Here is an 18,788-nt window from a genome sequence, read left to right on the forward strand (position 1 = left end):
ACCCCACCCTTCACTCAGCGCCTCAGAGTGGCTTACGATCTCCTTTCCCTTCCCCTCCCCACAACAGGCACCCTTGTGAGGTAAGAGGGGCTGAGAGAGCTCTCTCGAGAACTGCCCTTGAGAGAACAGCTCTGAGAGAACTATGGCTTGCCCAAGGTCACACCAGCAGTGGCATGTGGAGGAGTGGGGAATCAAACCTGGTTCTCCCAGATTAGAGTCCGTGCACTTAACCACGACACCAACCTGATGGCGGTTCTGTGGCTGGCTGCGTGGGAATCAGGCCTGGGGTGGTGACCACTAAGAGCCTGGGCGCACTCCTGGAAGGCTCCTTACCAGCGGAGGCCCAGGTCACGAATGCTGCCAGACTGGTGTTTCTCCAGCTGCACCAGATCAGGCAACTGGGCCCCCTTTCTGTCTTGCCCTGACCTGGCCACAGTGATCCATGCAACGGCCACCTCCAGGCTAGACTACTGCAGCTCACTCTATGCAGGGCTCCCCTTGAATCTGACCCGGAAGTTACAGCTGGTCCAGAATGCAGTGGCTCAGGTTCTCACGGGAACCCCCCTGACAGCACACATCCAACCGGTGCTGTACCAGCTGCACTGGCTCCAGGTTGAATACTAGATCAGATCCGAAGTACTGATATTAACCTTTAAGACTCTAAACGGTCTGGGACATGGGGGTCCCCAGTCTGAAAGATATCCAGCTGTCCTCAAGCAGAGCCTTTTTGGCCCTGGCCCCCAACCTGGTGAAACTCTCTGCCAAACAACATCCGTGCCCTGTGGGACTTCGTGCCGTTCTGCAGGGCTTGCAAGGCAGAGGCGTTCTGCCAGGCCTAGGGTTGAGAATGGCAATGGTTTTCCATCCAGCCCGGCCTCCTCCATCTCTCCCCCCCCCCCCCCCAGCCAGTTCCATCCAGCCTGGCCTCCTCCATCTCTCCTCTCCCCCCCCCTCCTGGAGTATATTGACATACATTGGTTTTCGTGCTATCTGAATAGTTATAGAATTTGTTACTGTTTTACTGGTTTTAATACAACTGTAAATGTATTTATTGAAATGTGGTTCGCCGCTCTGAGCCCTGTGGATAGGGGTGTGTGGTCTATAAATCAAATAAATAAGTTCCCCCAAAAATGCAAATGGGAGCAGAGTTCCCTCTAAGCCTTGGAGTCTTGTGAGCAAAAATTCTATTTTGTGAACTACCGGCATTACAGTTGTGAGTGAGCAATTTGGCTGCTGCATAAATGAGTTTGCTCTGGAGCCCTCCTTCCTGAGCGGAGAGACAAAAATGTGTGAGCCGGAGGCTAAAAAACTGTGAGATTGCTCACACTAACTCAGCTTAGAGGGAACACTGAATGGGAGGTGAAAACACAACGGGCCTGAGTTCAGGGACAGGGTGAGGTGCGACCCAGAGGACTGCAGCCTCTCCTTCCTTCCAAGCCCACTTCACCACACCAGGTCCTCCTCGACACTGGTCCGCTTGTTTAAAAAAGAACCATGAGTCAAAAGGCCAACCGAGGCCTGCAGAGACCAGGCAGGAAGGACTGCTCACCTCCCAGAACAGCTTGTTCCTCTTGCGTTGCCTCCTGTTATCGCCTGTTCAAAGGCCCACATTCATCGAGTCTTCCCCCCCCCCAGGGATGAACTATTTTAAAGATCGAGGTTCACTTGGGAACCAACAGGGATTCAGGGGCAACTCCTTACTTGGAAGTTCATGACTGGGGTCCAAAGAGATTTGCCAACTGCACCCTGCCCTAGAGGAGAACCACACAGCTATGGCAGTGCAGGCCTTAGCGATGACATTCTGGTTAGAGGACTGGGACACATTCTACATGAGGCGGCCTCTGAGGGGTGTCCAAAAACAAACTGGTTCAGACTATGGCTGGGACAGGCTGCTTGGCCTAAAGGGGAAGACCATTTCAGAGGCTCCCGGCTGGTTTATGGGCTGCTTTTAGTTTTTGAAGCCTGAGTCCATCTTAGCCCAAGAGAACTTCAGGACTGCTTAACTCACCCACAAGCCTACCCATAAGTTCTTGCTTGGTGGCCGCACAACTGACGCTCCTGGGCCAGGTGAAACGGCAGCCAGTGGAACTCCTTATTTAATTTTTAATTTGCATTTTGGTTTTTAACAAATCACGATTTCTTTTTTTTTAAATCACCAAAGGGAAGGGCTTCGACATTTTAACAAATCATAAATAAATATGACTTGTATGTGTGAACGGGTCGTGTATTTAAGGCCACCAGAAGAAGGTTCGTATTCCTCGATGTCTTGACACCACTTTCAATGGCGCACCAATTCGAAAGTCATCACCCTCCGTGATCACGGAGAGAGATCGAGTGATGTGTCTGTACGTGTTGCCTGTTTCTGAAACACGAGGGACTCCTTTTCCTTGACAGTCTCGGAGACATCACAGGAAGGCTTTATCTGCACAGTGAGTAAACTGTGCTGATCTAATTCATGTCTCTGTTGCCCCTTAAAGGGACCAGGGCACACCGGGTTGGCTCTGGTGTCTGTGATGGAACAGAAAAGGATGGGGGTGGGTGGGCTGAGCGCCTCCATCAGCCCAGGGACCGGGAATGCATTCTGCTGGATTAAGTCTACACTGGTTGAAATGTCAGCTTTGTTGAGAGACAGCACACTGCTTCACGAGTAGAGAGAGAAAACTGGAGTAGCTAACAGTAAATGAAGAATCAGCAAGAAAACACCACTGCCCTCAACAGCTTCTCCAACCCCAAAGGACAAAGCCACAGAATCAAATATTGAGTTGCCAGCATTCTGTGTACCAAAAGGGAAGATGAAAACACACCAAAAGCAGTTTATCGTTTTAAAAGTCCCAAAGTTAGAAGCAGGGAGGAGGAAGCAAACACACCGCGATTCATCTGCCAGGCAACTGTCGGATAGCCAAGGCCAGGGACCCAGTTTGGGAAACGGGTCTTCATGGGGGGGGGGGTGTAGAAAAAGCCCAGCGGGAACTCATTAGCATAATAGGTCACACCCAAGAGCAGAAACTCATTAGCATATTAGGCCACACCCCTGATAGTACAGCTCATTAGCACATTAGGCTGCACCTCCATGTTACCAGAAGTGTGCTCATCCAGCCACACCCACCTTTTGCTTCTTATTCTGTTTACCTTGTTTGTTGTCAAAAACCAGGGCCTTTTTTGTAGCAGGGGCTCCTTTGCATGTTAGGCCACACCCCCCCTAATGTAGCCAATCCTAATTAGTTTCTGCTGTTGGGCGTGGCCTATTATGCTAATGAGTTCCTGCTGGGCGTGGCCAACTCGGGAGCCAGACGGAACTCCGTTCCTGTGCGTTCCTGCACAAAAACAGCCCTGGGTCTTCTGACGCCACTCTGCCAACCGAGTCGCAGGAGGTCACCCTAGCCTTAAAGGAGGGCCTCCTGTAAGACGGCGGCTGGACTGATAGGTACTGCGGCACCTGAGAGACCAACCAGCTGATAGTTGCAAGGACAGTTGGAAGGACACAGGTGGTCTTGTGCGGGATGCATTCTTAGGAAGTCAAGGGATAATTACGGGAGGGTGAAGTGGGTCGGAGAGGTGTAGAGGTTAGAGCATCAGGCTAGGACCTGTGAGACGCAGGTTCAAACCCCTTCTCTGCCATGGAAACCTTTTGGGTGACCTTGGGCCGGACAAATACTCTCAGCCTGACCTACCTCCCAGGGCTGTTGCAAGGGTAAAATGGAGGAGAAGAGGGGGGCAATGTGAGCTGGGAAGAAAGGCGGGGTAAAAATGAACTAGCCAAACGCATTAAGGAAGGTGTCACATTTTAGACGGCTCCAGAAGTGCCCCTTTTGCATCCGCTTCAAACATTTTTTCCTTCTCCAGGGTGTTTCCCAGATCGGAACAGACAGAAGCTGGCTGGACAGGATTCTGATTGGATGCTCCCCTCGTGATGTCACTAGAACACGTGCTCCTCAATACTTGGGCTTATTTTGCATTTGAAGGTTTTGTGTTTTGTTTTTTTACAAAGTTTGCAAGAAGAGAAATAAACAAACAGTTTGGCACTCTATTCATATCCCAGGGCTGTTGCAAGGGTAAAATGGAGGAGAAGAGGGTGACAATGTGAGCTGGGAAGAAAGGCGGGGTAAAAATGAACTAGCCAAACGCATTAAGGAAGGTGTCACATTTTAGAGCAGTGTGGACGGCTCCAGAAGTGCCCTTTTTGCATCCGCTTCAAACATTTTTTCCTTCTCCAGGGTGTTTCCCAGATCGGAACAGACAGAAGCTGGCTGGACAGGATTCTGATTGGATGCTCCCCTCGTGATGTCACTAGAACACGTGCTCCTCAATACTTGGGCTTATTTTGCATTTGAAGGTTTTGTGTTTTGTTTTTTTACAAAGTTTGCAAGAAGAGAAATAAACAAACAGTTTGGCATTCTATTCGTAAGGCACTTCTCTCCCCGGCATTATATAGTTTTGCTCTTTAAAAAAAATGCAACAATAAAACAAAAGTACAATATTCAATTGCACAGCAACAAGGGAAAAAATAAAGAAAAGGGAGTGTTTCATCAGAGGAAGGATTAGCTTTGATGTGTTACACAAACAGGAATCAGTGGTGGTGCGTTCCTCTCCTTCAAGGAGCCTTCCCCGATTTGCCTCCTTGATCTTGTGTAGTCAGCATCTCAAGGCATCAAGAAAATGATCCCCAGGAAGATTGTATGGAGTCCCGATGCTGAGCTATGTTCCCCCTTTCAGAAAATACGCAGCTCATTCCTGCACCGCCAAATCCAGCCATGCGAGATTCTGTGGGGGTCAAGTTTGTTGTTGTTCAGTTGCACAGTCGAGTCCGACTCTTCGCGACCCCATGGACCAGATCACGCCAGGCCTTCCGGTCTTCCGCCGTCCTCTGAAGTTTGCTCAACTTCATGTTCGTTGCATCTATGACACTGTCTAACCATCTCATCCTTTGCCGTCCCCGTCTTCTTTGACCTTCAATCTTTCCCAGCATCAGGGTCTTCTCCAGTGAGTGCTCCCTTCTCATTGGGTGGCCAAAGTATTTGAGCTTCAGTTTCATTATCTGGCCTTCCAGGGAACAGTCAGGGTTGATTTCTTTTAGGATTGACTGATTTGATCTTCTTGCAGTCCAAGGGACTCTCAAGAGTCTTCTCCAGCACCATAGTTCAAAAGAATCTATTCTTCGGCGCTCGGCCTTCCTTAGAGTCCAACTCTCGCAGCCATACATGACTACTGGGAATACCATTGCTTTGACCATGCGGACTTTTGTTGGCAGGATGATGTCTCTACTTTTTATCATGCTGCTTAAGTTCGCCATCGCTTTCCTCCCAAGGAGCAGGCGTCCTTTAATTTCATGGCTGCAGTCACTGTCTGCGGTGATCTGGGATCCCAGGAACGTGAAGTCTGTCACTACTTCCACGACTTCCCCTTCTATCTGCCAAGGAGTGACGGGGCCGGATGCCATTATCTTAGGTTTTTTTTATGTTGAGCTTCAAGCCCACTCTTGCACTCTCCTCTTTTACCCTGAGCAAGAGGCTCCTAAGGTCCTCTTCACTTTCTGCCATTAGAGGGTATCGTCTGCATATCTGAGGTTGTTGATCTTTTCAACATTAATTAATACTGGCATTAAATTAATACTGGCATTAAAGTTGTGTGAGTGAGTGATTCAAATTAATTCCCGCTTGTGATTCATTCAGGCCAGCATTTCGCATGATGTACTCTGCATATATATTAAATAAGCAAGGTGACAATATACATCCTTGTCGTACTCCTTTTCCTATCGTGCTTATAACTCAATAAACATATCACTGCCAAAGAGAGTGTTGTTGAGAGTAACTTGACCAGAGGTCTGACACACTGACTTCATTTTTTTTTTGAACTTTGGTCCCGAGGGCGTCAATCTCAAAGGCCTCTTAGACGATTTAGAATCATAGAACCATAGAATCACAGAGCTGGAAGGGGTCCCAAAGGCCATCTAGTCCAACCCCTCTGCCCAATGCAGGATCAGCCGAGAGCCTCCCTGACAAGTGTTTGTCCAGCTGCTGTTTCAAGACTGCCAGTGGGGGGGAGCTCACCACCTCCCGAGGCAGCCAATTCCACTGTTGCACAACTCTTCCTGTAGAAAAAGTTTTTTTTAATATCCAGCCGGTACCTTCCCACCCTTAATTTAAACCCATTTTGGCGAGTCCTCTCCTCCGCTGCCAAGAGGAACAGCTCCCTGCCCTCCTCTAAGGGACAGCCCTTCAAATACTTCAAGAGAGCAATCAGGTCTTACCCCTCAACCTCCTCTTCTCTAGACTGAACATTCCCAAGTCCCTCGGCCTTTCCTCACAGGGCTTGGTCATCCTCGTTGCTCTCCTCTGCACTCTGCATTTTGTCCGCATCCTTTTTGAAGTGAGGCCTCCAGAATTGCACAGAATACTCCAGGTGCAGCCTGACCAATGCAGTGTACAGTGAGACTATCACATCTTGCAATTTGGATGTTATGCCTCTGTTGATACACCCCAAGATCGCATTAGCCTTTTTTGTCGCTGCATCACACTTTATCTCTCTTATGCTTGGCTACGGACAACGTGGTTGAGCTTCCAGAGTTTACCAAATCTCCCCCTCGTTGGCGGAGGGGGAAGCGGTGCAGCCTAGGTCTGGGGAGGCTGTTGACTAATCAGGTGGATTCCAATTAGAAGGTATGGAGTCAAGCTGCCCAGTTCTTCCGTGCTTATTTTGTGAACTGGGCACAGTGGCTGTAAGAGTTCAGGCACAAGAGACACAAATCATGACTGTCAGTCAAAGGCAATTTGGCCTTACAGCAAGGACACTTCTTGAAGAAGACGGCTCCTTTCATACAACAGGTCGTCCCCTTCCCCCCCGGAAGAAGGGGGGAGGGGTCCAAAATGGCAGAAAAACTTATGAACTAAAAGGAACTTTTTTTTTTTTTGCAGAAGGAGATGAGAAGGAAAACGAAGAAAGGAAAAAAATCCGAAGAGATGTTGAGGAAGCTCAGTTGAGGAGAAGAAGCAACGAGGTGTGGACAACGCAGTGGTCAGAAAGGAACTGAGCGGGAGGGTGCTTTCTTCTCCGCTCCAGGCATGCGCAGTCGATGCCCGCTCCCTAGAGTGGGGGAGGAAGCATGCCGAAAAGTGTTAGAGGCAACTCTAGTATTCTCCAGGGTTGGGCTCCTGCACAGGCACTTATCCCAAGCGTGGGACTGCACAGAGACCACGAAGAAGATCCAACAAGTTACTTCACTTGAAGCCCTTTAGAGTTAACTACATGGGGGGGGGGGGATTGGTTACCCTAAATCCACACCTGCCAAGAGTTTCTTAACCTTATCTGACCTTAGCAACCTCTCATTGTCACAAGAAAGAGAAAGTACTCCACCAATCCCTAATGCTGCAAAAGGCACCACATTCCAGTAAGGACCCTGTTGTCAAGGAAACCCTCGTGATGGGTGACCATACCTAAGGACGGCCAGAGGGCGCGAGCAGTTCAGACCAATTCAAGGTTCGAGGAAGCTTCAAAGGGCTCCCTAGGAAACCATGCAAAACAACTGGAGGCAACAAAATCAGTTGCCAAAAAAGGACCTTACATAACAATAAAAAGGGAAAGGCAAGAGGGCACCCCAAAGATGCGTATTTTGTTAGCCTTGGATTTTAAAAAATTGTTTACTAATTCAGTGTAGGAATCAATTCGATCCCAGAGTTGGTCATACAAACAAAAAGTGCTGGAGGTTTTAATGAGCATGATATCGGCTGTGTGTGTGTGTGTGTGTGTGTAATCCCAAAATCCATTTTCCTTTGGCAGGACAGGAACAGAACAGCAGCTTGAACACCAGGAACAAAACATCTGGTGCCACCCTCTGTGCCAATTTCAGTTTCCTCTCCAGGTGCCACTGTGGTGTAAAAGTGGTCCCAATGCTGTGAGGTCTGTGCACTGTCATTGAAAATGCAGAAAGGGTGGTGGTGGTCATGAGATGCCACAGGGCAACAGGCCTCCTTAAGGAGCTGAAAGCTGCAGAAGATCGATGACACTTTGCTTTCAACTTTGAGGGATTAATCCGACCACTAGGAAACCATGCAAAACAACTGGAGGCTGGTAGAGGGCAACTCCAGAAAGAATGGAACATCCAAAATCAGTTGTCAAAAAAGGACCTTGTTGTTGTTGTTCAGTTGCACAGTCGAATCCGACTCTCCGCGACCCCATGGACCAGGTCACGCCAGGCCTTCCTGTCTTCCGCCGTCCTCTGAAGTTGGCTCAATTTCATGTTCGTTGCATCCTTAAAGGACCTTAAATAACAATAAAAAGGGAACGGCAAGAGGGCACCCCAAAGATGCGTAGTTTGTTAGCCTTGGATTTTAAAAAAATGTTTACTAATTCAGTGTAGGAATCAATTCCATCCCAGAGTTGGTCATACAAATAAAAAGTGCTGGAGGTTTTAATGAGCATGCGGGTGTGTGTGTGTGTGTGTGGAATCCCAAGATCCATTTTCCTTTGGCAGGACAGGAACAGAACAGCAGCTTGAACACCAGGAACAAAACATCTGGTGTCACCCTCTGTGCCAATTTCAGTTTCCTCTCCAGGTGTCACTATGGTGTAAAAGTGTCCCCAATGCTGTGAGGTCTGTACACTGTCACTGAAAATGCAGAAGGGGGGGTGGTCATGATGAGATGCCACAGGGCAACAGGCCTCATTAAGGAGCTTTCAACTTTGAGGGATTAATCCGACCTCTTTACATCCAGGACTGACAATGGAAGAGAAGTGATGCAGGTTCTGGAAGGAGATGACAAAGATTCTGCTAACCACAAATAAAAGGTCCTCTTCAGCTTCAGTGACCAAGGAGAGGCCGTGCGAACTTAGCAACACTCCGAGAGACAGTGGGTGGCTGCCGGCCCCTGGGGCTTCGTGCTCCATGGGTGAAAAACATTCTCCCCCGCGTGCAGGCGGCTGGCATCTGCCCTGTGGAGACATCTGAGGTGCCTCCCCGCCAAAGGCTTTTAGTCGGTCCTCAACAAAGAGCTTTCCTCTGCCGGGGTGGGGGGTGGGCTGGCCATTGTAGGGCGAGGGGCGGGCAGGGTGTGAACAGGGCCGGCCCTATCACTAGGCCTGCTAGGATCTCGCCTAGGGCGGAGATACTAGCAGGGCGCCAATCCCCCGGCCCCCCCCCGCCAAAACCCCCCCCCTGCCCAAAGCCGGCCACTGCTCCTTTCGCTGTGGCGGTGGCATGGCAGCAGCGCGCATGCCGCTCTGCGCTGGCCGCCGTACACCCGTGCCAGCTCCTGGGGAGCACTCAGTCCACTGCCCAGAAGGGGGCGTGGAGCCTCCAGAGCCTGCCCGCATACCCCCTTCCCACATGCAAAAGCGCCCTGGGGCTCCGCAGCTGCTTTCCCAATCGGGCTTCCCGTTTCCTCCCCAACACTACAATGACAAACCTCCATCTGCAGAAGCAAAAGCAGAGGGGGAAACAAGCCTGATTTGATTTGGCTGCTTGGCTTTGATGCCCCTTTTTTGGCCACACCTCTGCTCATAGAGAAGATTTTCTTTTTTCAGAATCAAAGGGATCCCACCGCTCAGTCAGTCACGGCTCTTTTAATACAGGGGGAATCCCCGCCCCGTTACGCCATTCAAAGAGGATTTCCCTGCCCCGGCACTGGGAACTCCCCACCCTCTCGTGCCCTTAAAAGGACACTCGCCTTTGCACTGCCCCCATTCAAATGAGGAGCTGGAAAGCAGCTTGTAACGATTCCTTGTTTATATGTGTGTGTGTCTTTAAAAGTTTGGATGCATAGCTGTATGAAAGTCTAGTGTGGTTGAAACAGGCAAGTGGTGTGATTGGTGAGTGACAGAGAGGGGGAGGGGTTTTGGAAGTGATGCTGTGTGGATGATATTTATGTCTGTCAAGAGTGACAGTTAGTGAGATGACTGTTGAGAAAGGAGAGAAGAAGCTTCCCTGTGTGGGTTGTTAAGTTCTATGTCTTAGAGTTGAATAAGACAGTTGATAAATTAAGTGCATTCTGAAGTCTGAAGGAGAGAAACAGTGAACTTGCATGACCTTGAGTTTATGTTACAAAGTTGCTTGAAACCTCCCTGTCAGTAAAGGAGAAGCTTGTGAGAGACACCAAGCAATGGTTCAAATCATTCCCAGTACTGTTTACATGTTCTCGTTTTTACGCTTTATTTAAATAAATGTTATTTCATTCAAGTATACCAGCTCTGGAAAGAATATTCCTCAGACCACATAGACCTTCGTGAACGCCTAAACCCTCGGTATACCTACCCATTGATAGATAATATATTATAAAGGTTTGGAAAGCCTTATAAATTTCCTAGTGGCAGCCGGATTACCCAGTAGAGAAAAACCTAAAGAACACTTATAAAGGGAAACCAGACCTCCCCAAATAAGGGGTCGTCACACAGCTTCTTCTTGGTCATCCAGTGGGAGTAAGGATCTGGCAATTCATTCACACACCTCACACGGCCACTGTGAGGATATCACAAGCGCGGTCCTGCATGGTGGGATGAAAATATAAGCACATTTAACATTCCACCTGCCACATTTGCTCCTGGGATGGGAAGGTTCTCTGCTCTTGTAAGTCTCTCCATTCATCGGTCGGGCATAAAAATGTACACAAAGGTAACAGGAGCAGTCCAGAAATAGTCAGGGGCACTTAAGTCCTACTGAAGTCCTCAGAAGAACACTGTGGACGATGTAACACGAAACAGCAACTGTGTCTTCGTGGGCCCCCGGCACGAAGCATGCAAGGCCGACTGAGTTCAAAGAGACTGGTGCATACTCCGCTCTCTCCTGATGTTACACGCCCACAATTGCTGCTACTGTCTAACTGGGTTCTTTGGTATCCAACCAACAGAGCAGAGGATTTACAATCAACATTCTTTGTTTACAGTTCACAGGTTTCGTTCCCTGGAAGATGGAGCTTAGAATACGCTGGCAGAACCCCGTCAACAGATGTCCAGTTCCACAAGTGTTCAGACGCAGGCCGCTCTGGGTATACTGGCAACTTCCCTGGCCTGACGAGTCCCACACACAGATCAGGCGCTTACTTCTACAGCCAGGACAGGAAGATTCCCGAGCTGAGACCGTCTCTGGATGTCGCTGTCGGTCGAGGGGAGTCCGGTAGCTTCCTCTGATTTCACCACCGACACTACCTCAAGCCAACAGCTTTAGTGTGCGCACAGTGAAGAGGCCTTGCAAAATCCCCCAGAACTCAGGAGGGCACAGGGGTGTCTTCTCTGTCAGATCGGTCGTCCTCTGTGTACGGACCAGGTGCCAATTTCATTGCACGTAGAGGCAAGGTCACGACAAACAGTACCCCAAAAGAGGCATCCGCTGCGTGTATCGTTTCATCTTATGACAGGCAAGGTTCAAGAGCAACTAGGAGATGGTGACCCTACAGAGTCAGGAAACATCCCCCCCACCCACCCCAAGACTCCGAGACAGGAGTGAAAGTCAAATGTGGGGCTGGGCAAGAAAGGGAGGGGTCGACACATGTGGGGGAGGGGGCGACACACATTTTCTATGAAGCTGATACACACAGCCCCTTTGAGGGAACTTGACCATTCGGTGACACAATGCTGCTCAAACACTCGGAATTAACAGCCGGCTCTACGAACAGCCATTCCCAAGGAAATTCAGATCCCCCTTTAAAAACCCCAACAAAAACGGCTCTTCGCATGTTTTTCCTCTAATTAAAGCACAGTACTGATACAAAAGCCAACGGGGACGAGATCGTGCCAAACGGCCCAGAAAGAAATCGCACCAGCGTGCAAAGTGCCCACGTGGAAACAGGTTTTTCCTCCCACCCTCCCCAATACCACCTACAAATAACAGCCAGGAGAATATTTTACGAGAGAGAAGGAACAGAGCCCACTTTCCCCCCTGACCTACCAACCACCAAGTTTCATCAGTCCAAGTGAAGTGCCAACATCAGAAGATCAGAGACTACACCACACGGTGCCTTATGAGGGCTCAACGGCTGGTGGTTATAGCAACAGAACCCCGGCTGAGTGAGGGACACTGATAAGGGGGGGGGATCTCTGGGGAAGAAACGCCTGCAGGTCTCGCAACAATAGATGGACAAAGCCACCTTGGCGAAGAGGAATTTGCCTCACCTGCAAAATGCTCATTCTCTGAAGGGACTGGATGGGGACAGTTCCCCCTGGGGTGACAGCTCCTCTTGCCGGCAGGCACGGTCAAGGTGCTCGGGCACTAAAAGAAGGGTCCTGACTGGCAAGAAACTGGGTCTTGCAGAAGCTCATGGCGGAGCTCGCTCCCCAAACGCACGCCGTCTCCGGCTTCTGTGTTTCATTCTCTGGCCCTTCCCACAGGCCCCAGGGACCTGAGGAAAAAGGGTCTTTGCAGAAAAAGCAGGGCGCCCTGCATGGCGCCACAACTCTCCCCTCTCACCCCAACAGCTGGGGCAGGTGTGCTCTGAGGGGGCTGACCCCAATGCTGAGGGGGAACTCCTCCTCCGTTCCACCCTCCCCAAATGGACGGCTGCCCCTCCCCCCGGGTCTCTTCCGAGGGGATTTCCCCCACTGAAAGACTCAAAATGCTTAACCTGAATTCAGCGGTGACAGACTCAGGAGGGTCGCCGTATGGGCCTGAAGCGACAGAAGGAAGTCTGAGTCCAGGGGCACCCTGAAGACCAACCGGGTTTAATTCCGGGGAGAAGCATGAAGGTGGCCAGGTGCGTGCACACGGAGGCTTCTACCCAGAGTTAAACGTTGTTGGTCTTCGAGGGGCCGCTGGATTCAAACTTCCTTCTTAATTCAACGAGTCCAGCTGCTGCCTGGGAAGTGGCCAGCCATTCTGAAGCCCCGCAGAGAGCAGACAGCAGCTGCCCGGAAGCTTCCGGAGGAGGCCTGCTGATCAGCCTTGCTCCGGTGTAGAGGATCCCATTCCCACCGCTGCGCTAGAAGGAACAAGCCCTCCCCCCCCTTCCACGAGGCCCAGAGAGAGGGAACTGAAGGATGCTGCGGGGGGTCCAGCTCAAACGTGACATCTGCTACTGAACCCTGAAGGATGCTGTGGGGGGTCCAGCTCAAACGTGACATCTGCTGCGACCGATGGGACAATCACGCCCTCAAGCGTCACACGGAAAAGGACCTACACCAAGCCTCCTAGATAACCACTCTTGGATTTTTCTTGAGCCGACTTAAAGGTGTTTTATGGACTTCCCGATACATTTTCCGAGAGCGACTGAACTCAAACGTCCAGGGGCGGAGGAGGGACAGAAACAGGAAGGAAGAGGGAACACTCACCTGAGAAGTTTCGAGACACCAGCATGGTCGTGAGGATTGCGCCCTGAAAGAGGCAGAAGAAGGTGAGCGTAGGGGGACTGAATTGCAGGCCCCATCCACAATGACCTGGTCTCCCCGGATAGACGGGATATCTGTACAGGGCACCAATCCTGCCAGAGAGCCCTGTGTGCCACGCCTCAAAGCTTACAGGGGCCTCTAACTCACTTCGGCACACATTCGCCAGCCTGTATCAGTAGTCACAAAATGGCAGAGTTGAAACCCGCTGCCCAGTTAATCCTTATCCGCTTCTGTGTGGTCACAGGCAAACAGGGCAAGACCCACTACATCCCAGGAAGACGGAGGACCCATCTCAATGCCATCTACAACGACAGAGACCATCCACGGTTCGCCCAGTCTTTGTCGGCAGTCACGAAATTAGTGCCCTTGCCACGGCACAAAAGGAATATTGTAGGAGAGCAGTGCAGACATCTGCGTGGCAAACCCGAATGTAACTCACTTTGGCACACATTCGCCAGCCTGTATCAGTAGTCACAAAATGGCACAGTTGAAACCCGCTGCCCGGTTAATCCTTATCCGCTTCTGTATGGTCACAGGCAAACAGGGCAAGACCCCGTACATCCCAGGAAGACGGAGGGCCCATCTCAATGCCATCTACAACGACAGAGACCATCCACAGTTCGCCCAGTCTTTGTCGGCAGTCACGAAATTAGTGCCCTTGCCACAGCACAAAAGGAATATTGTAGGAGAGCAGTGTAGACATCTGCGTGGCAAACCCGAATGAATTCACTGTTCTCCTGGCTAGAGGTTGGGAACCCAGGTATCAGGCTAACTGCACAAGGCAGAAACATCTGCTGATGTGCTGAGTTCATCGTGAGGAGCAACCTTGGCAAAAGGGGCGAAGGAGATAAGGAGCTGTGAGCTGTTGGAATCAACACATTCCATGTGTTAAACGTGTGCCTGTAACTTTCCCTTACGCAGGGAGAAGAAAGGGAGGGGACGGAGGGAGAAATTTTCAATAAATATTGTGCCCCAGCCTGGCTGAGACACCGAGTTTCCGGCAGCCGTTTGTGTCCTGTCTTCTTTGAACCCTGCAACACTACAGAACATACTGCTCAGTTAAACCCTCTCCATTTTGTATGGTCACAGGAGATCATAGGACTGAGGCTCATCCTGATCTCGTCCCCAACTGCAGAGACAGTTAGAGGCACGTAGAGTGTGCACCCCGATCCCTGTGTCAGTCACCACCACCACCACCACCTGGACCACGGAAGCACCAGCCTATCCGTGCACCACCACCCCATCTGCGAACTCACCTTGAGCTTCCTTCTGGCATTGAACTTTCTCAAGCATTCCACAGTCTCTTGCCTGTGCATCATAGAGGCCACAGTGGAGCGTTGCTGGGGAAAAGAAAGTGCATGGTTAGACATGGTTAGACACACTGCTTTTTACTTATGAATGCTGTGGCAACACAATCAAAGAAGGAAATTTTTGGACCACAAGTTTATAATCACTGGGCTAGTGATTGCACTTTAAAGGTCTTATGTGCATATTTACCTTGCGGACCACGGAAGCTCCAGCCTATCCGTGCACCACCCCCCGTCTGCAAACTCACCTTGAGCTTCCTTCTGGCATTGAACTTTCTCAAGCATTCCACAGTCTCTTGCCTGTGCATCATAGAGGCCACAGTGGATCGTTGCTGGGAAAAGAAAGGGCATGGTTGGCCCCCCGCCATATATGTTTTAAAATTTTTAAGAAGAAGCCTCACAGAAAAGCAAAGCAGTACTTGACTGCGAGCCCACTGAACATTTTCAGCACGAAAGGGGAGCCTTCTGGGGCCACCGCGGTGTTGCCCCTGCAGGGCACTGAGTTGCTCGAGTGGAGATCCACTTCCTGCCCTGGATTTACACGAGCAATGCCTTTGCCCAGTGTCCCCCGCTCCCCAAATTGCTGAAAGCCTCCCACCCCATTTTGGATGAGCCCAGCGACCTGCAGAATAACACAACAGACCTCCGAAGGGCCTTTTCTGCGAAGGACAGCGTGTGAGAAAAGGCGATACTTACACACACCCATGGGTGCTTAAGTGCCTGGTCAGCGGTGATGCGCTTGGCTGGGTTTATGGTCAGCATCTGGTTGATCAAGTTCTTGGCTTCGGGAGTCACCGTGTCCCACTCTGGGGAAGGAAACTAGGAGGGGCGGGGAGACCAGGGACCATGCTGAGTCTCTTTCTGGAACTGGACGGCTTCTTCTGCCCTCCTCTCGTTCACCTGCACACTCCAGCCCGTGGCGAGGCCCCGGACTCCCGCCCCACGTGCAGGCAAGGGGCCCGGCAGAGATCCCCACCCGAGGAGGGCCTTGGCGGGGCCATGCCCAGAGACCCTCGGACAACGCTAAGGCCGGACTGGAGCAACGGGTGATTCCCGCAGAGAAGTCTGCATGTGTCCGGGGTAATAAGTGGCTTCTCTGCCTTGTGTTTTGCCCAGCACATGCGGAGGAGTCCGCATTTGCACACCACCCTCCTTCCCCTTCCAGGGACAATCCCCCTTTGGAAATACGTTCAAGAAAAGCCAGCCTCAGAGCAGGCAATTGCAGGCGCAGGGACTGGGGGGTGGGTGGGATTTGATGACCGGATCACTTTGTCCCGGTTTTCTTACACGGTTCATCCGGCACCTCTTTCTAGGGAAGGACACGATTGCACACGCATTCCTCTTGCATTCAGCTGCCATTGTTTTGGGGTACATTATGGCCACTTATTTGATCCCCAAAGACACACACACACACACACACCTGGCAGATGTGTTTGTGGGGGGAGCGATTCCTGACTCGGTGCCGAAGACCAAAACTGTGAAGAACAACTAAGCGTTCTCAGTCTCCCACGGCACCAGGAGAGCAATCGAACTGGAAGCAAGCCCCACGAGCCCCGAAACCCACCCGAAGCGGGCAATGTCGAGGTACTGGAGAGACTGCTCTGTTACCAGCTGCTCCCAAACAGGGAATTGTCCTCAGGGTACATGAAACCCTCTCTGCTGGGGTTGCCAGCTCCAGGTGGGGAAATACCTGGAGACTGGGGGTGGGAGGTTGGGGGAGCAGAAGGATTTCAGTGGGGGTCCAAGGCCCATAGAGTCCACCTTCCAAAGTGGCCATTTCCTGGAGGACCAGTTGCAATCAGTGTTCCCTCTCAGCCGAGCGAGTGTGAGCCAGCTCACAGTCTTTTAGCCTCCGGCTCACACATTTTCCTCCTAGCTCAGGGAGGGATGGGGCTCCGGAGCAAACTAACTGATGCAGCAGCCCAATCGCTCGCTCACCACTTTGGAGGCCAGCAGCTCACAAGAGTACAGTTTCTGCTCACGAGGAGACTCCACCGCTCAGAGGGAGCCTTGGTCCTGACCAGCGTTCCCTCTCAGCCGAGTTAGTGTGAGCCAGCTCACAGTCTTTTAGCCTCCGGCTCACACACTTTTGTCTCAGCTCAGGGAAGGATGGGGCTCCGGAGCAAAGTAACTGATGCAGCGACCCAATCACTCGCTCGCCACTTTCACGCCAGAAACTCACAAAGTAGGATTTCTGCTCACGAGACTCCGCAGCTCAGAGGGAGCCTCGGTTGTAATCCCAGGAGACCTTCATCTACCACCTGGAGATTGGCCACCCTGCCCTCTGCCTTCCCGTGCCCTTCCATCGTTGCCCCAAACACAGCAGAGCCTACGGAAGAACACTCCGCCCCCCCACGTCCGCCCCCTCTTTGCACACAGCAAACTAACCCCAACATATCTGGACTGGCTTATTTCAGTCAGCCGCACAGAAGCACCTTTATCCAGAGCATTCTCTTACATCATAGGCCCCTGCTTTAATCTGCTGATACAGCTTGTGCTGATCTTCATCCCAAAACGGTGGGTACCCCACGAGTAATATATACAGAATAACTCCTGAGGGAGAGGAGAGAAGAGAAGGATTACATTTAGGCCAGCAAGAGCCAGTTTGGTGTCGTGGTTAAAAGCGCGGACTCTAATCTGGGAGAGCCGGGTTTGATTCCCCCGCTCCTCCACTTGCACCTGGCTGGATGACCTTGGGCAAGCCATAGTTCTGATATGAGCTGTTCTTGAAAAAGGGCAGTTTCTGTCAGAGCTCTCTCAACCCCACCTACCTCACAGGGTGTCTGTTGTGGGGAGGGGAAGGGAAAGGAGTTTGTAAGCCGCTCTGAGACACCTCTGGGTAGTGAAGGACGGGTCATAGATCCAATCTCTTCTCCTCTTCTTCTTCCTTTAATCCTGCTGCCCACTGGCAGAATGCGCCCTGTCCCAGCACTACAGGTGACGTTGCTATGGCCACCTCTGTCCACACACTCTCATGAAGCCGCTTTACACCGAATCAGACCATCGCTGGTCCATCGAGGTCAGTCTCGTCTACTGGGATTGGCGGGAGCTCTCCAGGGTCTTAGGCAGAAGAGGCGTTTCCCATCACCTCCTGCTCAGTCCTTTTAAATGGAGCTGCCAGGGATTGAACTGGGGACCTTCTGCGTGGCAAGCAGCGGCTCTCCCACGGAGCAACACGCAGCCCCTCCAGGCAGCCACAAGGCACCAGACTGACACACCCCGAGGCTCAAGGAAGAACCTTTGTGTGTGACGGTCTCTCCTCTGTGCTCTGTCGCATACAGGACTTCTGTCTCTTCATAATCCAAACTCACCTTTATCAGGAGACTTGGGCTGCTTTTTATTTTAAAGGCACAAAACCAGCCAAATAAATTTCATTTATTTGGTTATTGGCATTACCTGAGAACACAACTGAATAGACAGAGCTCCCTACAAGACGCTGTAACAGACGTTACATGTATTCCAAGTGATCAGAGAAATCCACAGGCGGTTAAGCGCAGCTATAAGCAAAAGCAAATGTGCCTGGCGAACGCCTTACCACAGGCCCAGATATCCACCGGCTTTCCATAAGGATCTTTTCTTAAGACTTCAGGGGACAGGTAGCCCGGAGTGCCAGCAAACCCTGCCAAAAATAAATCCCACAGAATCAGCACCTGAAAAGAAAGTGGCCCTTCCTTCTCGTGCCAGAGGGTGGGCACAAAATCCAGGAGGCCCTGAGGCCCCCGCCCCCTCAGCACATGCCAAAAATAAATCCCACAGAATCAGCACCTGAAAAGAAAGCGGCCCTTCCTTCTCGTGCCAGAGGGTGGGCACAAAATCCAGGAGGCCCGGAGGCCCACGCCTCCTCAGCACTTTGAAAGCAGACTCAGTCAGCTGGGCAAGAGGGAAAAGAGGCCACCAAGGAAACAGGGCGTCCTCCGAGCCCCCAGGGCTGGCACCTTCGCCCTCTTCAGCTCCACAGGCCCAAAGAGCCCTACAGCTGTCCGCCTCGGGCGCATCCAGGGCTATTTTTGGGCAGGAACGCGCAGGAACGGAGTTCCGGCTGGCTCCCGAGTTGGCCACGCCCAGCAGGAGCTCATTAGCATAATAGGCCACACCCAACAGCAGGAACTCATTCGGATTGGCTACATTAGGGGTGTGTGGCCTAACATGCAAAGGAGTCCCTGCTACAAAAAAAGG

The 18,788-nt window shown here is 51.4% G+C and overlaps 1 protein-coding gene across 1 annotated transcript in view; it reads right to left on the bottom strand.

Moving 5' to 3' along the window:
• LOC107122036 (calcium/calmodulin-dependent protein kinase type II subunit gamma-like) overlaps nucleotides 1–18,788 on the bottom strand; it is a 193,713-nt gene that overhangs the window by 66,689 nt on the left and 108,236 nt on the right. Inside the window, exons 8-12 of the mRNA XM_015425061.1 lie at nucleotides 18,148–18,231; nucleotides 17,071–17,165; nucleotides 15,309–15,431; nucleotides 14,861–14,944; nucleotides 13,249–13,291 (exon numbers count right to left, since the gene is read on the bottom strand). Coding sequence (XP_015280547.1) covers nucleotides 13,249–13,291; nucleotides 14,861–14,944; nucleotides 15,309–15,431; nucleotides 17,071–17,165; nucleotides 18,148–18,231 — 429 coding nt within the window. The remainder of the gene's footprint in view (nucleotides 1–13,248; nucleotides 13,292–14,860; nucleotides 14,945–15,308; nucleotides 15,432–17,070; nucleotides 17,166–18,147; nucleotides 18,232–18,788) is intronic.

Source organism: Gekko japonicus, unplaced genomic scaffold (assembly GCF_001447785.1).
Source record: "Gekko japonicus isolate JY-2015 unplaced genomic scaffold, Gekko_japonicus_V1.1 scaffold2680, whole genome shotgun sequence".
In the NCBI taxonomy this organism is placed as follows: Eukaryota; Metazoa; Chordata; class Lepidosauria; order Squamata; family Gekkonidae; genus Gekko; species Gekko japonicus.